This window comes from Barbus barbus (genome assembly GCF_936440315.1).
Source record: "Barbus barbus genome assembly, chromosome: 14".
Taxonomy (NCBI): domain Eukaryota; kingdom Metazoa; phylum Chordata; class Actinopteri; order Cypriniformes; family Cyprinidae; genus Barbus; species Barbus barbus.
This window is the reverse complement of record NC_136742.1, coordinates 14,371,836-14,385,086: the sequence shown is the minus strand read 5'-3', so window position 1 is coordinate 14,385,086 and position 13,251 is coordinate 14,371,836. Positions and strand designations below refer to the sequence as shown.

The 13,251-nt window shown below is 38.8% G+C and overlaps 1 protein-coding gene across 2 annotated transcripts in view; it reads right to left on the bottom strand.

Moving 5' to 3' along the window:
* Nucleotides 1–13,251, bottom strand: part of LOC306880687 (apoptosis-stimulating of p53 protein 1-like) — a 69,426-nt gene that overhangs the window by 11,557 nt on the left and 44,618 nt on the right. For both annotated transcript variants that reach the window (XM_079434397.1, XM_079434398.1), the window contains exons 6-10: nucleotides 5,926–6,027; nucleotides 3,381–3,555; nucleotides 1,507–1,703; nucleotides 961–1,125; nucleotides 593–782 (exon numbers count right to left, since the gene is read on the bottom strand). In XM_079434397.1, coding sequence (XP_079290523.1) covers nucleotides 593–782; nucleotides 961–1,125; nucleotides 1,507–1,703; nucleotides 3,381–3,555; nucleotides 5,926–6,027 — 829 coding nt within the window. The remainder of the gene's footprint in view (nucleotides 1–592; nucleotides 783–960; nucleotides 1,126–1,506; nucleotides 1,704–3,380; nucleotides 3,556–5,925; nucleotides 6,028–13,251) is intronic.

Sequence of the window (13,251 nt, the reverse complement as noted above, 5' to 3'; positions counted from 1 at the left end):
TAAATTCACGTCTCGCACACTTCAATGTCCTTTGAATGGAACATATACGTTCGCTTTGAACTGGAATCATGGCGGGAATATCCTGAGATGTCCACTTCGCAGGGCACTTACAGTCGAATAGAACAAACGTCTGAAGCAATAAGAGAAACATATAAACTGTGCAGAGCAGGGGTACGCGAGGACTGGAATTGAGAACTGCTGCTCTAAGAGATTGTTGCAGCATTATTTGAATACACTTCATTGCTTGCTGGTCTATTAATATAATTGACTGAACTTAAACATCAAGTGAGAACAAAATAAAATGTGTTTGTTTGCTTTGAATGGTTAAATGAGCATTCTTGGCAGGAACCAGCTGACTTGGCTGATAAGTTTGGATGTCCAAGACTAAATGTAGACCTGAATACAGACTGATCAAAACTGATCAAAAGCAGTGATAAATTCAGATAAAGTGTTAATATACTGCAAATGTTGTATGCTAATTCACAATGTAGGATTCAAACACACAAACAAAATGGTACCATTTATTTGGCACCATTTAATTCCAAATAAATGTTTGATGTTCTCATGCAGACATCAGTGTTTATGGACTGACCTGATTTGGAGCGGGCATGGTTGGCTGGGGTGTTAACACCCAGTGACTGAGGTTTGAGAGGTTCAGCGGGCACTACATAACCCTCCTGCCTGCCTGGCACCGGGACCTGGATATAGGGTCCCACAGCAGCCACACGGCCGGTGTTTCCGTGAGAAGGCTGGGGAGAGGGAGGACCATTTACTCTATTCAGCTGCAGGAAGGGGGAAAAGGGAAAAAAGGAAACAAAAGAAAAAAGGTAATTAGCTTAGTTGAAATTAAAAATCTTTCACAAGCTCCAGGTTTGGTCTCTAGATGTCTGGTTTCTGAACAAGATTCTAAATAAATTAAACTAGGAAGCGTGAGTGAGTGATGCAAACTCCTGGCCTTACTGGAAGGTTTTCTTTTTGACGTGCCTCAGCTTTTCTCTTGTATAGTCGATCTCTGAGCTCATTGATACGCTTGTCCATCAGTGTCACCTCCATGTTTCTCTTATTCAACAGCTCTTTCTGCTGCTGAAGTTTACTATTCTGCTCCTGATTCAGTTTATTGCGTATCTGATTGGGGGGAAAAACAGCAAAGTAATGATCAATATGATCACTGATAGAAATGACAGGCACATACTTGTAACACATACACAGAATAATAAACAATCAACATCTATAGATATGGCTGACTCAATGTATCTATAACACAAACATCATAAGTTTTTAACTTTTAAGCCAAATTTTATTTTTCTGGTGTCATACACTTCACACCTTATTTGTGGAAAGCGCCCTATATCAAAACCAGCAGAATTTTATTGCAATATACAGCATACTAAAAAAAACAGCATTATTAAAAGTGGTCAAGGTTCTTTTAATATTTTATGGTGAAAAATCACCACAACAAATCTCTTGAATGAAGTTAAACTCTTTGAATTGAGTGCGTGCTCATACCTGCAGCTCCTGGTAGAGTTTGCGGAGCTCCAGGGCAGCGGTGCCGGTGACCTGACCCCCGAGGGTCTGCAGGCCATTTAGTTTGCCTCTCCTCAGGTCCTCCAGCTGCTGGCTGAGCTGATCCACCCTCAAGACAGCTGCCTGTAGCTCTGACTGCTTCTCCTGGAACAGCCCGCTGATGTGCTCGATCTCTGCGGCTAACAGACCACAGCTGAGTTATACACACGCAAACTTGCGTGCAAACACAGGCATACATGAGCCGACATACTTACTCCATTACTATAGGATTATTATTTAATGTTCAATGAAAATGTAATGTGTGGCTGCACGTTGTACAGGAGCTCTTGTATAATGCAAAACTAGCAGGCTGAACAGATATATTCTATACCGTAAAACTGACTTTTGCTTTCACCATTTGTCAACAACATAATATAGCCTAAATGCTGGCACAACATGAATAAACCACCCAGCTGTGGGTTAAAACTGAAAAAAATTAGAAAATCTTTAGTATTCTGCAATTAAGTACTGATGACAATCCACAAAAATCTAATTTTAAACACAGCCCTTATAAAACTCATTTCCAGCGGAGTGGACAATCCCATCTGGAGTTGTGTGTGGGAGAATTTGGCATTATGTGAGATCATTACAATTCACAAACTAGCAAAGACCTAATCCTGACCTTATGGCATGTGTTTTTATGTGTGCATGTGGTCACAGTTGCAGTTGGAAGCTCAGTGCTCTCTCACATGCAAACGCTTACATGAAGCAATCTGGCTTAACCCTTGTGCGACCTTATGGACATTTTTGTCCATTTCAGTTTTTGTTATAAGTGTGCCTGTGTTAATGCCAACTGCATACATTTTTGGCTCAGGTGTTTATTTTTTTTGGAATTTTAATATTTCACCCTCATCTCATAATTCTCATAACACCCTCATAATTCACCCTCATCCGTACAAAAAATACTCACACTCAGGACCTTAAGGACAAAAATGTCCCCATTGAAACCCATTAAAACTGCTATTTTTAATCGCAGTGGCATTTAACTGTAAAATGATGCAATTTTTGTTAATAGGCTTTCATTCTGTTGGCAAGGCTTCAAAATTAATTTTTTTTACCAGATGGTGCCATTTTTTCAGGTTTCGTCTATAACGGGTCTATAAAGCAAATCCTCGCTTTATTCCTGTTTTCTGCTTCTGCATATTATAGAGCCAATTGGATAAATAATGCAGCTATAATTGTGTGGGTGTGTTGGTATGGATGTCAGAGTGTGGTTTGTATGTGTGTCATAAAAAAAATTGTGTATGTGTGTGTTCTTGTAAAAATTGAGAGCGAGAAACTCTACTGCAAATCACAAATCCAAGTTTTGCTGTCATCTAATGGGGAAAATTTGGTACTGCGCCCAAACAAAAGTTTACTGAAAGCTCATTTTTTGAGATATCAACCTCAAATTTGGAACGCAACCTGTTTAGATTTATGGCTTTGATTTTCTAACAGGTTTAGAGTTCAACATGTTTCATATATAAAATATTCATAAAATAAAATATTGTTCATAAATCATTTTCAAACTTAAAGCTGTATAACTTTTTTTGGTTTCACTTTGTAAACCTTTTTTACTTCAACAATAATCTGCCATGGGTCTTCTTTAAAATGAGACCACACTTAAGTCTCTTCTCCAATTTAAATTTTCCTGCTCTCAAGCTTCCAATTTTTATGACCGTTTTTTTGACATGGACATTTTTGCACCTTAGTGTAACTTTTTTTTATTGATGCACAAGGGTTAATACAGCCGTGCAAAAAAGCCACATCACAATCGCTAGCAGCGTTTCTACTCAGATGATTGCTGAAGTCAGTGGTCAAGCAAGTACTGCACATACACAGGTTGCCATTGATGACTTTGCTGTAGTCCACTTGGCCCCTCATGGCACGGATCTTCTTGAGTTTGGTTTCCTGACTCTCCACCCTCTCCTTTAACCTCTGTAGTTTCTCGGTCTCAGACACAGCCTGCTGCTGCCGTCGCTCCTGCTGCTTCAAATAGCGCAACCGTTGCTCCTACAGACAGAATACATAAAGAACATGAGCATACAAAAAGATCTGGGGAAAACATAAATAAAACATTGCCAGGGACATTTAAACAATCTACAGCATCTCTTTATTTTACACCTCCGTGATGCGTTTTCTTCATTAAATGCAAAAACTACATATATTGTGTCTATTACACATTTTTCCTTTTGTTTTTTCCTTTGTCAGTATTTATGATGTGTTGATTATCTCACTTCTTGACACTTGGGTAGATGTGTTGTGTGTAGTTAAGTCATTTTTGTCATAAGGTCAATGCCATTGGATTCACAGCCTACTGGGCTTATATATAAAGAGCCTGTAGAGCCAGTGCCATTAGTGGAGCACAGCCTGTTTAAGCCTAGGGCATCTGCAGTATTCTAACAGAGCAAAGTGCATTCAGGACCATATGATACGATCCTGTCTTTTTGTCGAAATACAGCATAAGATAGACAACCTAGTGATTTACTGTCAATGTGAAGCATGGAGACATTTGCTATTAAGAGCAACAGTAGTACCTTTGGGAAAAAATGCTAATTACAGCGCTGACTTATTGAGTAACTAAGTGAAAATAAAAGCAATTAGGCTCTTTTTTGAGTCATTTATTTATCTGCAGGGAACACAAACAGATGCAGCTAAATGGAAACAGTGTCTCTGAGTGAGTGAGAAAACTAAAAATAGCACATGGCGGACTTTCAATGACTGGAGGCTCAGAGTCATCACAGCACATCGACTCACAGCAATTTTAATCCAAACAGCGCTGCGATCAGTGTTCTCACTGGGTCTGATCTCGGAAAACAGTCAGTGTGACCAGTTCTAGATTCCACACGTTGCTCTTTGTTGAATAAAGAAACAAAGCTATTTAGCGCTAGTATGGAGGGAAAATGCCTGCCACGGCATACAAAGCATGTCAGAGTTGTCTGCTGCATAATTGGCATTTTTGGTCTCATTCAGCTTCCCGCCTCAGCCTGTGGTTCCCATGACTAACGCCCCTATAATGGTCAGAACAACCTGCTGTAATGACCTATAAATGGTACTGAGGAAAACAAGGATGAGGTCAGTAACTTAAAACATCTAATAACACTGCACAACGATAATAAAGAGCTTAAGCTGCTAAATAAACAAAGTTAGAGGTTTACCCAACAAGCAGCTGTGTTTTGAATAATTACAGGGATACTTAACCCATTAATACCTATTTGTTTCTCAGAAAATGACTTAGTTATTTGCATATCATAATATGAACAAGCAGTGCAGTTTGCTAGCCATTTTAAAGTGTTTTTTTTTTTATTTACATTGGGCCAGGTAAAATAAGATTGAGAAAATAAGTGCACTTGCCAGGTGCAACTATGAGTAAAATCACCACTAAATTATACAATTATTTGTCAACAGCTCTTCCTATTTCCTAAGGATGTCAAAAAAATTTTTTAAGAACATCTACAGTTATGTTTACAGAATGAATAGCGGAAGACCCTTTGGCAACTTCAGTTGCCTGCTGTCTTAAATTAATAAAAGTAGGCTTACACTTCACCTTTTAATGGTTACTGAAAAATAACACCAACATTTACATATGCTACTCGAGCACATTTCCCAAAGATATAACCCTACTATTTACCTGCTAGCTATTCAGGCATCACACAACTGAAAGCTTGGTTCTAGACAGGACAAATGTAGATTGATAAAAAGAAAAAGCTAAAATGATTTGCCAATTTCTGATAAATGCGACCATGCAATCAAAATAAATTATCACTCTGCTCAAAGGCTAAAGAACATGATGCTCAACATCCCCAATACCCATAAGATCAAAATAGAAACCATTTAAAGTCAATTAATTAATTAACGCCAATGTTTGATTTAATAGCAACTGGAGAAAATATTCGCATCTAGAGTTGGAGTCAAACTAATTAAGCAAAAAATGTTAATTGCATTATGCCAAAAATACAACTGACAAAAAACAGTGGGGTACAAAAGCCTGATACCACTAATGAAAACGATTTCAACATTTTCTAATAGTAATAATAATAGTACAAAATAATAAAGTTATAAATTTACTGACATATGATTAACAACCTAGACTCTTAAATACTCTGGGTAATTCTACGTTCTCTCTGAAAACTAACACCAAAGTGTACAATGATCCTACTGTTCACCTTCTAGCTACCTGTACATTTAGCAACTGCAAGTTCAGTTATCTAGGATAGATGTAGACCAATGAACAATGAAAGCTAAAATTATTTGCCAATTACTGGTAAATGCCACAACACAGTAAAAAAATAGTCAATATGCTTAAGGGCTAAATAAAATATCAATAAAATCAAAATGATCTATAAAAAGATGCCCATCAACGGACACATCGGAGCATGTTACCTTAGCGACAAGCATCTGTTGCTGGGCCTCAATTTGCTGCTGCTGACGAGTGGCCATCTCCTGCAGTTCTGAGAGAGTGAGCTCCACACGAGGGTTTCCCACCTACACAAGGGGAGAGAGGGAGATAGAGAGAGAGGGAAAAAAAGGAGGGGCGTTCAGGCCAAAAACTAAATATATGCAGACAAACAAGAATTCAAAGATGACTGGTTTAATTCCACAGCCATAAATGACACAGAAGACTGTGAGAAACAGACAAGTGTGTATCTGCAGGGCTCATTGTAGTGAGAGCTGGGTGTGAAATGACCTGTGGCCAAGTAAACACTAGGAGCTTAATTATAGCAGGAGTGCTAATGTTAGTGTAGGCCTACTAAGCTCATCGGGAAGAGGAATGGCAACGCTTTTAGCCAAAAGGGTCTAAACAGGCCTGTGTAGGAGATGCATCCCAGAATCCCACTCTGTCACTCTGCATTCTGGAAGATAAGAGCAAGTTGTCCATCAGCGCAGCTATTGCCAGAGTGTCACCATGGCAGCAGAGCAGAACTGCCATGTAGTGAAGATTAAAGGCACCAAAATACTCAGATGGCAATTGCCGTGATAAACTGGCATTTAGAGCAATCAAGCAGTACTGAGGTCAATTCAAGGCGGCACGGTACATGATGTGAACATGAATATAAAACAGTTATGAAATAAAGAGAAGCCGTGTAGGATGACTCACTCAAACCTGAAGCAGAACACCATTTACACCCTGGTTCATGCTGTGCAAAAGTTCCCTTGAAATTCAAATCTTCTATTGTCTGTGGCAATATAGCAATGCTTCAATTTCCTAAAAAGCCAGCAGTCTGTTTTTTTCTGGGCTGTCCTAAGCAAAAGCCATACAAGTGCACTCGCACACTGTTTAAGGTCGAAGCTGAGCCAGTCATTAAGGTTATGTAAGGACTAGGGGCAATATCGGGCACATAAGTTGGAGTCAAATACTTTCATCAATTTTGCTAATATGTTAACTACAACTTGCCAAAAGTTACACATTTGCTGGTATTTATTTAGCAACCTAGAAACTTAAATATTTCAAGTTTTAGAATTACACTTTTTCAAAATTTAATTCCAATTTATTTTCAATAAAAAAAAAAATAAATAAATAAAAAAAAAAAACACTATGCACTACTTTTCAAAAGTTTAGGGTTAGTAAGATTTTCTGTTAATGTTTTTGATATTTTCATATGCTCACCATGACTGCATTTATTCAATCAAAAATACAAAACAGCAAAGACTGAAAAATTATTTTTATTTTACAATGTAATTTATTCCTGTGGTGCAAAGCTGAATTTTCAGCAACATTACTCCAGTCTTTGTCACATGATCCTTCAGAAAGCATTCTATTCTGCTGATTTGGTACTCAAGATCAAGTACTTTTTATTTTTCATTAACATTGAAAACAGCTGCGCTGCTTAATATTTTTGTTGGAAACCATGCTAAAAAAAATTCTGGATCCTTTGATGAACAAAGTTCAACAGAAGAGCAGCTTTTGACTAAATTTGCCATCCACATCGATACATCATGGAACAGAATTCAATGGCAATTTATCAGCATTAACATTAACATGCATGAGCTCACAGCATGAGAAAGATACTGTGGTGATGTTTGTGGCATGGTATTGCCAGGTCACCTATAGCCTATGGCTACATCTATTCTTATCCAAGTTAATACCATGATCTATTTCCATAATTCACGGGTAGTATTTTTTCCACCATGATGAGATGGTTGAAAACATGTCTGTAATTATCTCATAGTCCGTCAATGCTTATGTCTCACAATTTCTTGTTTTTGTTGATCTCTATGCTTTAAATCACTACATGTGAAAACTTCCTACTAAATCACCTGTGTTGTTACAGTCCCATATAATTACAAAATGGATTAAGATAGGAGTGGTTTTAGCTACAGGAGTTTAGAAAAAGGCAGAAAAATAAGGTGTAAATACAGTAATAGCTGACATTGTACAAAACAGGTCTCTTTGTCAAGCTCACCTGCTTTTTTGTACACAGAAGCATGTTACTACATAACAGACATAATACCATGTACAAACAAGAGAGATTATTATTATTAATTATTATAAAACATTTTTTGAAAGAAATTATAAAAGGAATAAATTACATTTTAATAAATAATAAAATAGAAACAGTCATTTTAAATTGTAATATTTTATAATAATATTGTTTTTATCATTTTTGACCAAATAATAATGCTTATATATTTAATAAAATAAAATGAAACATTTGAATTTTAGTACATATATTGAACATTTCTCTATTTATTTAGCCATGTTTACCTTTCTAATTAATCTTTTAAGCTTTAATCTCATAAGGAAGAGATATTGTTTTTGTTCACACAAAAAAAAAGCAAAAAAACTCAAACAACAATTGTCAAAACAATATCAAATAGAGCTGAAGAGCTATGTGTCACTGGAAGTGTTCTTCAAGTTCAAAGGGATTGTGCTTGTGCTCTGTGTCAATACAAAACTGTCCTTTCCATTCAATTAATTATTAGCGATTGCTGAGAGAAAAAAAGTGGGCTTTGCTTGGAGCAGAAGGCACAATCAGGTCTGGATCAAATCAACTGTCATTTCAAATCAGGTTGAGGGATTGAACTTTTTCCCCCACTACCATCACTTTTTTTGAGACTAAAACAGGCTATATGTCAGATAGACCAAACAACATTACAAACGCCGGTTTTGGCTATAGCTCAAATGTGTCTGAAGACACCGGCTTAGAAACAACATTATTTCAGTAAATAATCAACTTTGAAACAACTTTGTAAGCTCAACACTTACCTGTTTTTAGTTCTGCTTCCCACAGCACACAATACTCAAGGCTTGATCAATAACGACAAAGATTTTTGTGCAGTTCCCAAAAGCACGAGCTCCATGGCAGATCTACAAATTTCATTAAAGTTAACATTCATTAAAGTTGACTCAGTTTGCTAGGGAATGATTCATGGCTTAAAGGCCAATTGTCTCAGGCTCTGTTTACCCACACAGGCGACTCCGTATGGACACATCACATGGGTTGTAAGGAGACCATCTCCATGGCAATGTGGCACAAGGAGAGACATACAACAGACTGATTTGATTATCCATTTCTGAGGTGGTTCTGGGGAGGAAAAAGACTCCTCTGTCTCCTCTGATATTCTGTGGAGGGAGCCCTTCAGTCAGACTGCATGGCATTATCTTGCCTGCTCTTATCTTTTCGTATCCTTTAACAAGCACGGTTGTACAAATATGGCCGTGGATCTCTAGGGAAGGTGTAAGAGATCATTCAACTGTGGGGCGAAACTCAATGCTTGTTAAAACAAAAATCGGCCCTATGAGGTCAATTAAGTAAAGACGGTTTTTATTTAAAAAGCAGGTTTCATATTTCCTGGGGCCAAGCTGAAGAAAGGGAGGCAATTTCTTTTTTCTCTGATAAAATTACCACCAAGAGAGCAAGACTGAGGACTTTATTTGCCATTTTCTTGCTTTGTAGGTAGGCAGTACAATAATTTCTGAAAAGCAGTTTATTCAGTAGAAGACAAAATGAAGCAGGTCTGTGGGTAATAACTTGGGACTCCAGGGACATGTACTATAGATCTTGTGCTACAGAGCTTCCAGATGCTTCAAATCTGGAGTGATGGAAGCCTGGGACAGTCCTATTTCCTAAAAAGCCAATTTAGACATTTTGTTAACAACCACACACAGCCCTCTCTAAAATACGCTAACCCTAAAAACATCAGCAATCCTGAAAGGGCAAAATAATTGGGAGGAATGAGTGTTTCTGCAGGACACTTTTTTGCTGTTGCAATGCCTATGGCTTTTAAAAATAGGTGCATGTCAATTTTCTGTGGTTCCTGTCATGCAGTAGGGACATTTTATGCATGCTTTAAAAAAAAAAATAAGTGTCTGAAAGTAACAGCACTGTTGCTGAGATTTAGACTTTCGTTTTAAGAAATTCTCCATACACCCCAAACTTGAATCGCAGGACAAACTCTGGCATTAAATACTGCATCTCTGCAGGGCAGCGTTTCCCAATCAAAGCCGCTTTGGTGCAATGTTGCATGTTGCCAAAGCACATTAGACAAAGCTGGCTGGTGAAATATCAGATGAAAGTTAAGCTCATCTTTTGACAGAAATATGATTTTGATGGTATGGGGCACAACCAAGGAGTTTTATAACAAGTCAAGCGATGTAAGTATCCATCCTTCATCACTTCACAGACTGCACCCACATGGACGGCATGTTCAGCTTTGACTCTTGGCATGGAGGAAGCACACACATAATCCGCTTTCCACACTAAGATTTAGACCAGCGCACATTTATTGGCACTGGCCTGAAAGCTGTACAAATCTTAAGAGGCTGTAAAAGACATTCAAACAATGTTATGATAAGCTATAAATTAGAAAACCAGGGCTGTGTTCTTATTTAAAGCATAAAAATCTGAAGACGTAACTCTCCCACGACCACATTATCCACACCAATAAACACTAAACAGGACTGGGTATTGACACTGATTGCTCTATAGGGTTGTGCTGATAGACGATAGTATTGTGTATCAACGAAAGTCAGGGATATCTCCTGTGGCTGATGCCTTTGACTATATCAAGAGGTTATTATTATTATCATTTTTATTATTATCAGTCTAGTATTATTTAATAAATTTTAGGGCTTATTTGTTCCATCATATTTCTTTTTATGCATTTTTACAGTGTTGCACATTATAACCAATCACACACGTTTCCCCCTGAGTTTATGAATGCATTGGCCAATCAGAGGCATTCAGATGAGTCATTGCTGAAAATGGTCATCTGCCCTCTCGGGAAGTCTCATCAAACTTATATATATATATATATATATATATATATATATATATATATATATATATATATATATATATATATATATATATATATATATATATATATATATATATATATATATATATACACACACACACACACACACACACACACATACACACACGTAGAATACCATCTCTGAACGCACAACACGTCGAACCCCGAAGCAGATGGGCTACGGCAGCAGAAGACCACACAGGGTGCCGCTCCTGTCAGCTAAGAATTGGAAACGGAGGCTACAATTCGCACAGGCTCACCAAAATTGGACAACAGAAGATTGGAAAAACGTTGCCTGGTCTGATGAGTCTCGATTTCTGCTGCGACATTCAGATGGTAGAGTCAGAATTTGGCGTAAAGAACATGAAAGCATGGATACATCCTGCCTTGTCTCAACAGTTCAGGGTGGTGCTGGTGGTGTAATGGTGTCGGGATATTTTCTTGGCACACTTTGGGCCCCTTAGTACCAATTGAGCATTGTTTAAATGCCACAGCCTCACCTGAGTATTGTTGCTGACCATGTCCATCCCTTTATGACTACAGTGCACCCATCTTCTGATGGCTACTTCTAGCAGGATAATGCACCATGTCACAAAGCTCCAATCATCTCAGACTGGTTTCTTGAATATGACAATGAGTTCACTTTACTCAAATGGCCTCCACAGTCCCCATCTCAATCCAATAAAGCACCTTTGGGATGTGGTGGAACGGGAGATTCGCATCATGGATGTGCAGCCGACAAATCTGCAGCAACTGCGTGATGCTATCATGTCAATATGGACCAAAATCTCTGAGGAATTTTTCCAAAACCTTGTTAAATCTATGCCACGAAGAATTAAGGCAGTTCTGAAGGCAAAAGGGGGTCCAACCAGGTACTAGCAAGGTGTACCTAATAAAGTGGCCAGTGAGTGTATACACATATATACACATTGGATTGGATTGGATTCAATTTATTGTCATTGCACATGTAGGTACAAGGCAACGAAATGCAATAGAGAAGAAGAAATACAGCATGACATGAGGAAAGAGAGGAGAAAAAAAGTGTCCTCACACTACGTCCTTGGAAGAGAGTGCAGTGTGAGAACAAACAAAAAAACCTCAGCATAAAGCACAGTCAACACAGGAACATAACTTGCATAGTAATCCTAGTTCAGACAAAACAGCCATCCGGCCAGCAGCCATTACAGCGCCAACCCACGGACCCGTTAACACCTGACAGGATGAAGCGACGAAGGCGTGGGATGGGGGTAGGGAGGTGTGTGAGTGTGTGTATGTGTAAGTTCGTGTGAGTTCGTATGCCTTGAAATCCGTCTCGCCAGCACTCCAAACCAGTCGACACAGTTCGCAGGTTGTGATGCGACATAGCAATTGCCATGGAAACGACCTTGGACAGAGCACAAGCGCCCGACAATAACAAGGTGTTTTTGGGAGGAGGGAATGGAAGAAAGAGCGTCTCCCTGCAGTATTCACCGGAGAGTTGATACCAGAGCGGCCTTGCCAAGCCGTTCTGTTGTGGGAAGCCGGAAAGAGATAAGATTGTTTTGTCTTAGTGCGAACAGCTGTCTTCCAGTTTCACAGCTATTCTCATTGTCCATTCTGATCTCCATGTCCGTCAATTTTTCATGACGGGCAGCCGTGAGAGGTTTTGGATAGCCAGTCCTGTCTCCTTAATTTTCTGATAATTTAGGGCAACGCCTAATCCAAATAGCAGAAACCCAGTTATCATTGTTCCGAATAAGAAGATGTCTTCAATGTCCTCCACGGAGAGAGCCGCCAGACACACGACCCGCCATCTCTCCCATGCGTCCATCGTGTAGCCAGCAGCAAACGTCCCAGCGGGACATTCCGGTTCTCCAGATCCCGCTTTCCTAGTCGAGAAGATGGTGTCAATTGCATTTAGAGACCAGTTGATCAGATCCATAATTTCGGTTTTGTAAATAGTGCAGCGAGAGTCTCTTAAGAGGACAGGACAATACAAGAGAGCAAGCAGGGAAGTTCAGGAGGGAGGGAGGGAAGAAAAATGCGACCGCCTTCGAACAGAGCCAAACGAGAATCTGATACATACACATACATATATATATACACATATACACTCACCTAAAGGATTATTAGGAACACCAATTTCTCATTTCTCATTAATGCAATTATCTAATCAACCAATCACATGGCAGTTGCTTCAATGCATTTAGGGGTGTGGTCCTAGTCAAGACAATCTCCTGAACTCCAAACTGAATGTCAGAATGGGAAAGTTGAAAAATTGATTTAAGCAATTTTGAGCGTGGCATGGTTGTTGGTGCCAGACGGGCCGGTCTGAGTATTTCACAATCTGCTCAGTTACTGGGATTTTAACGCACAACCATTTCTAGGGTTTACAAAGAATGGTGTGAAAAGGGAAAAACATCCAGTATGCGGCAGTCCTGTGGGCGAAAATGCCTTGTTGATGCTAGA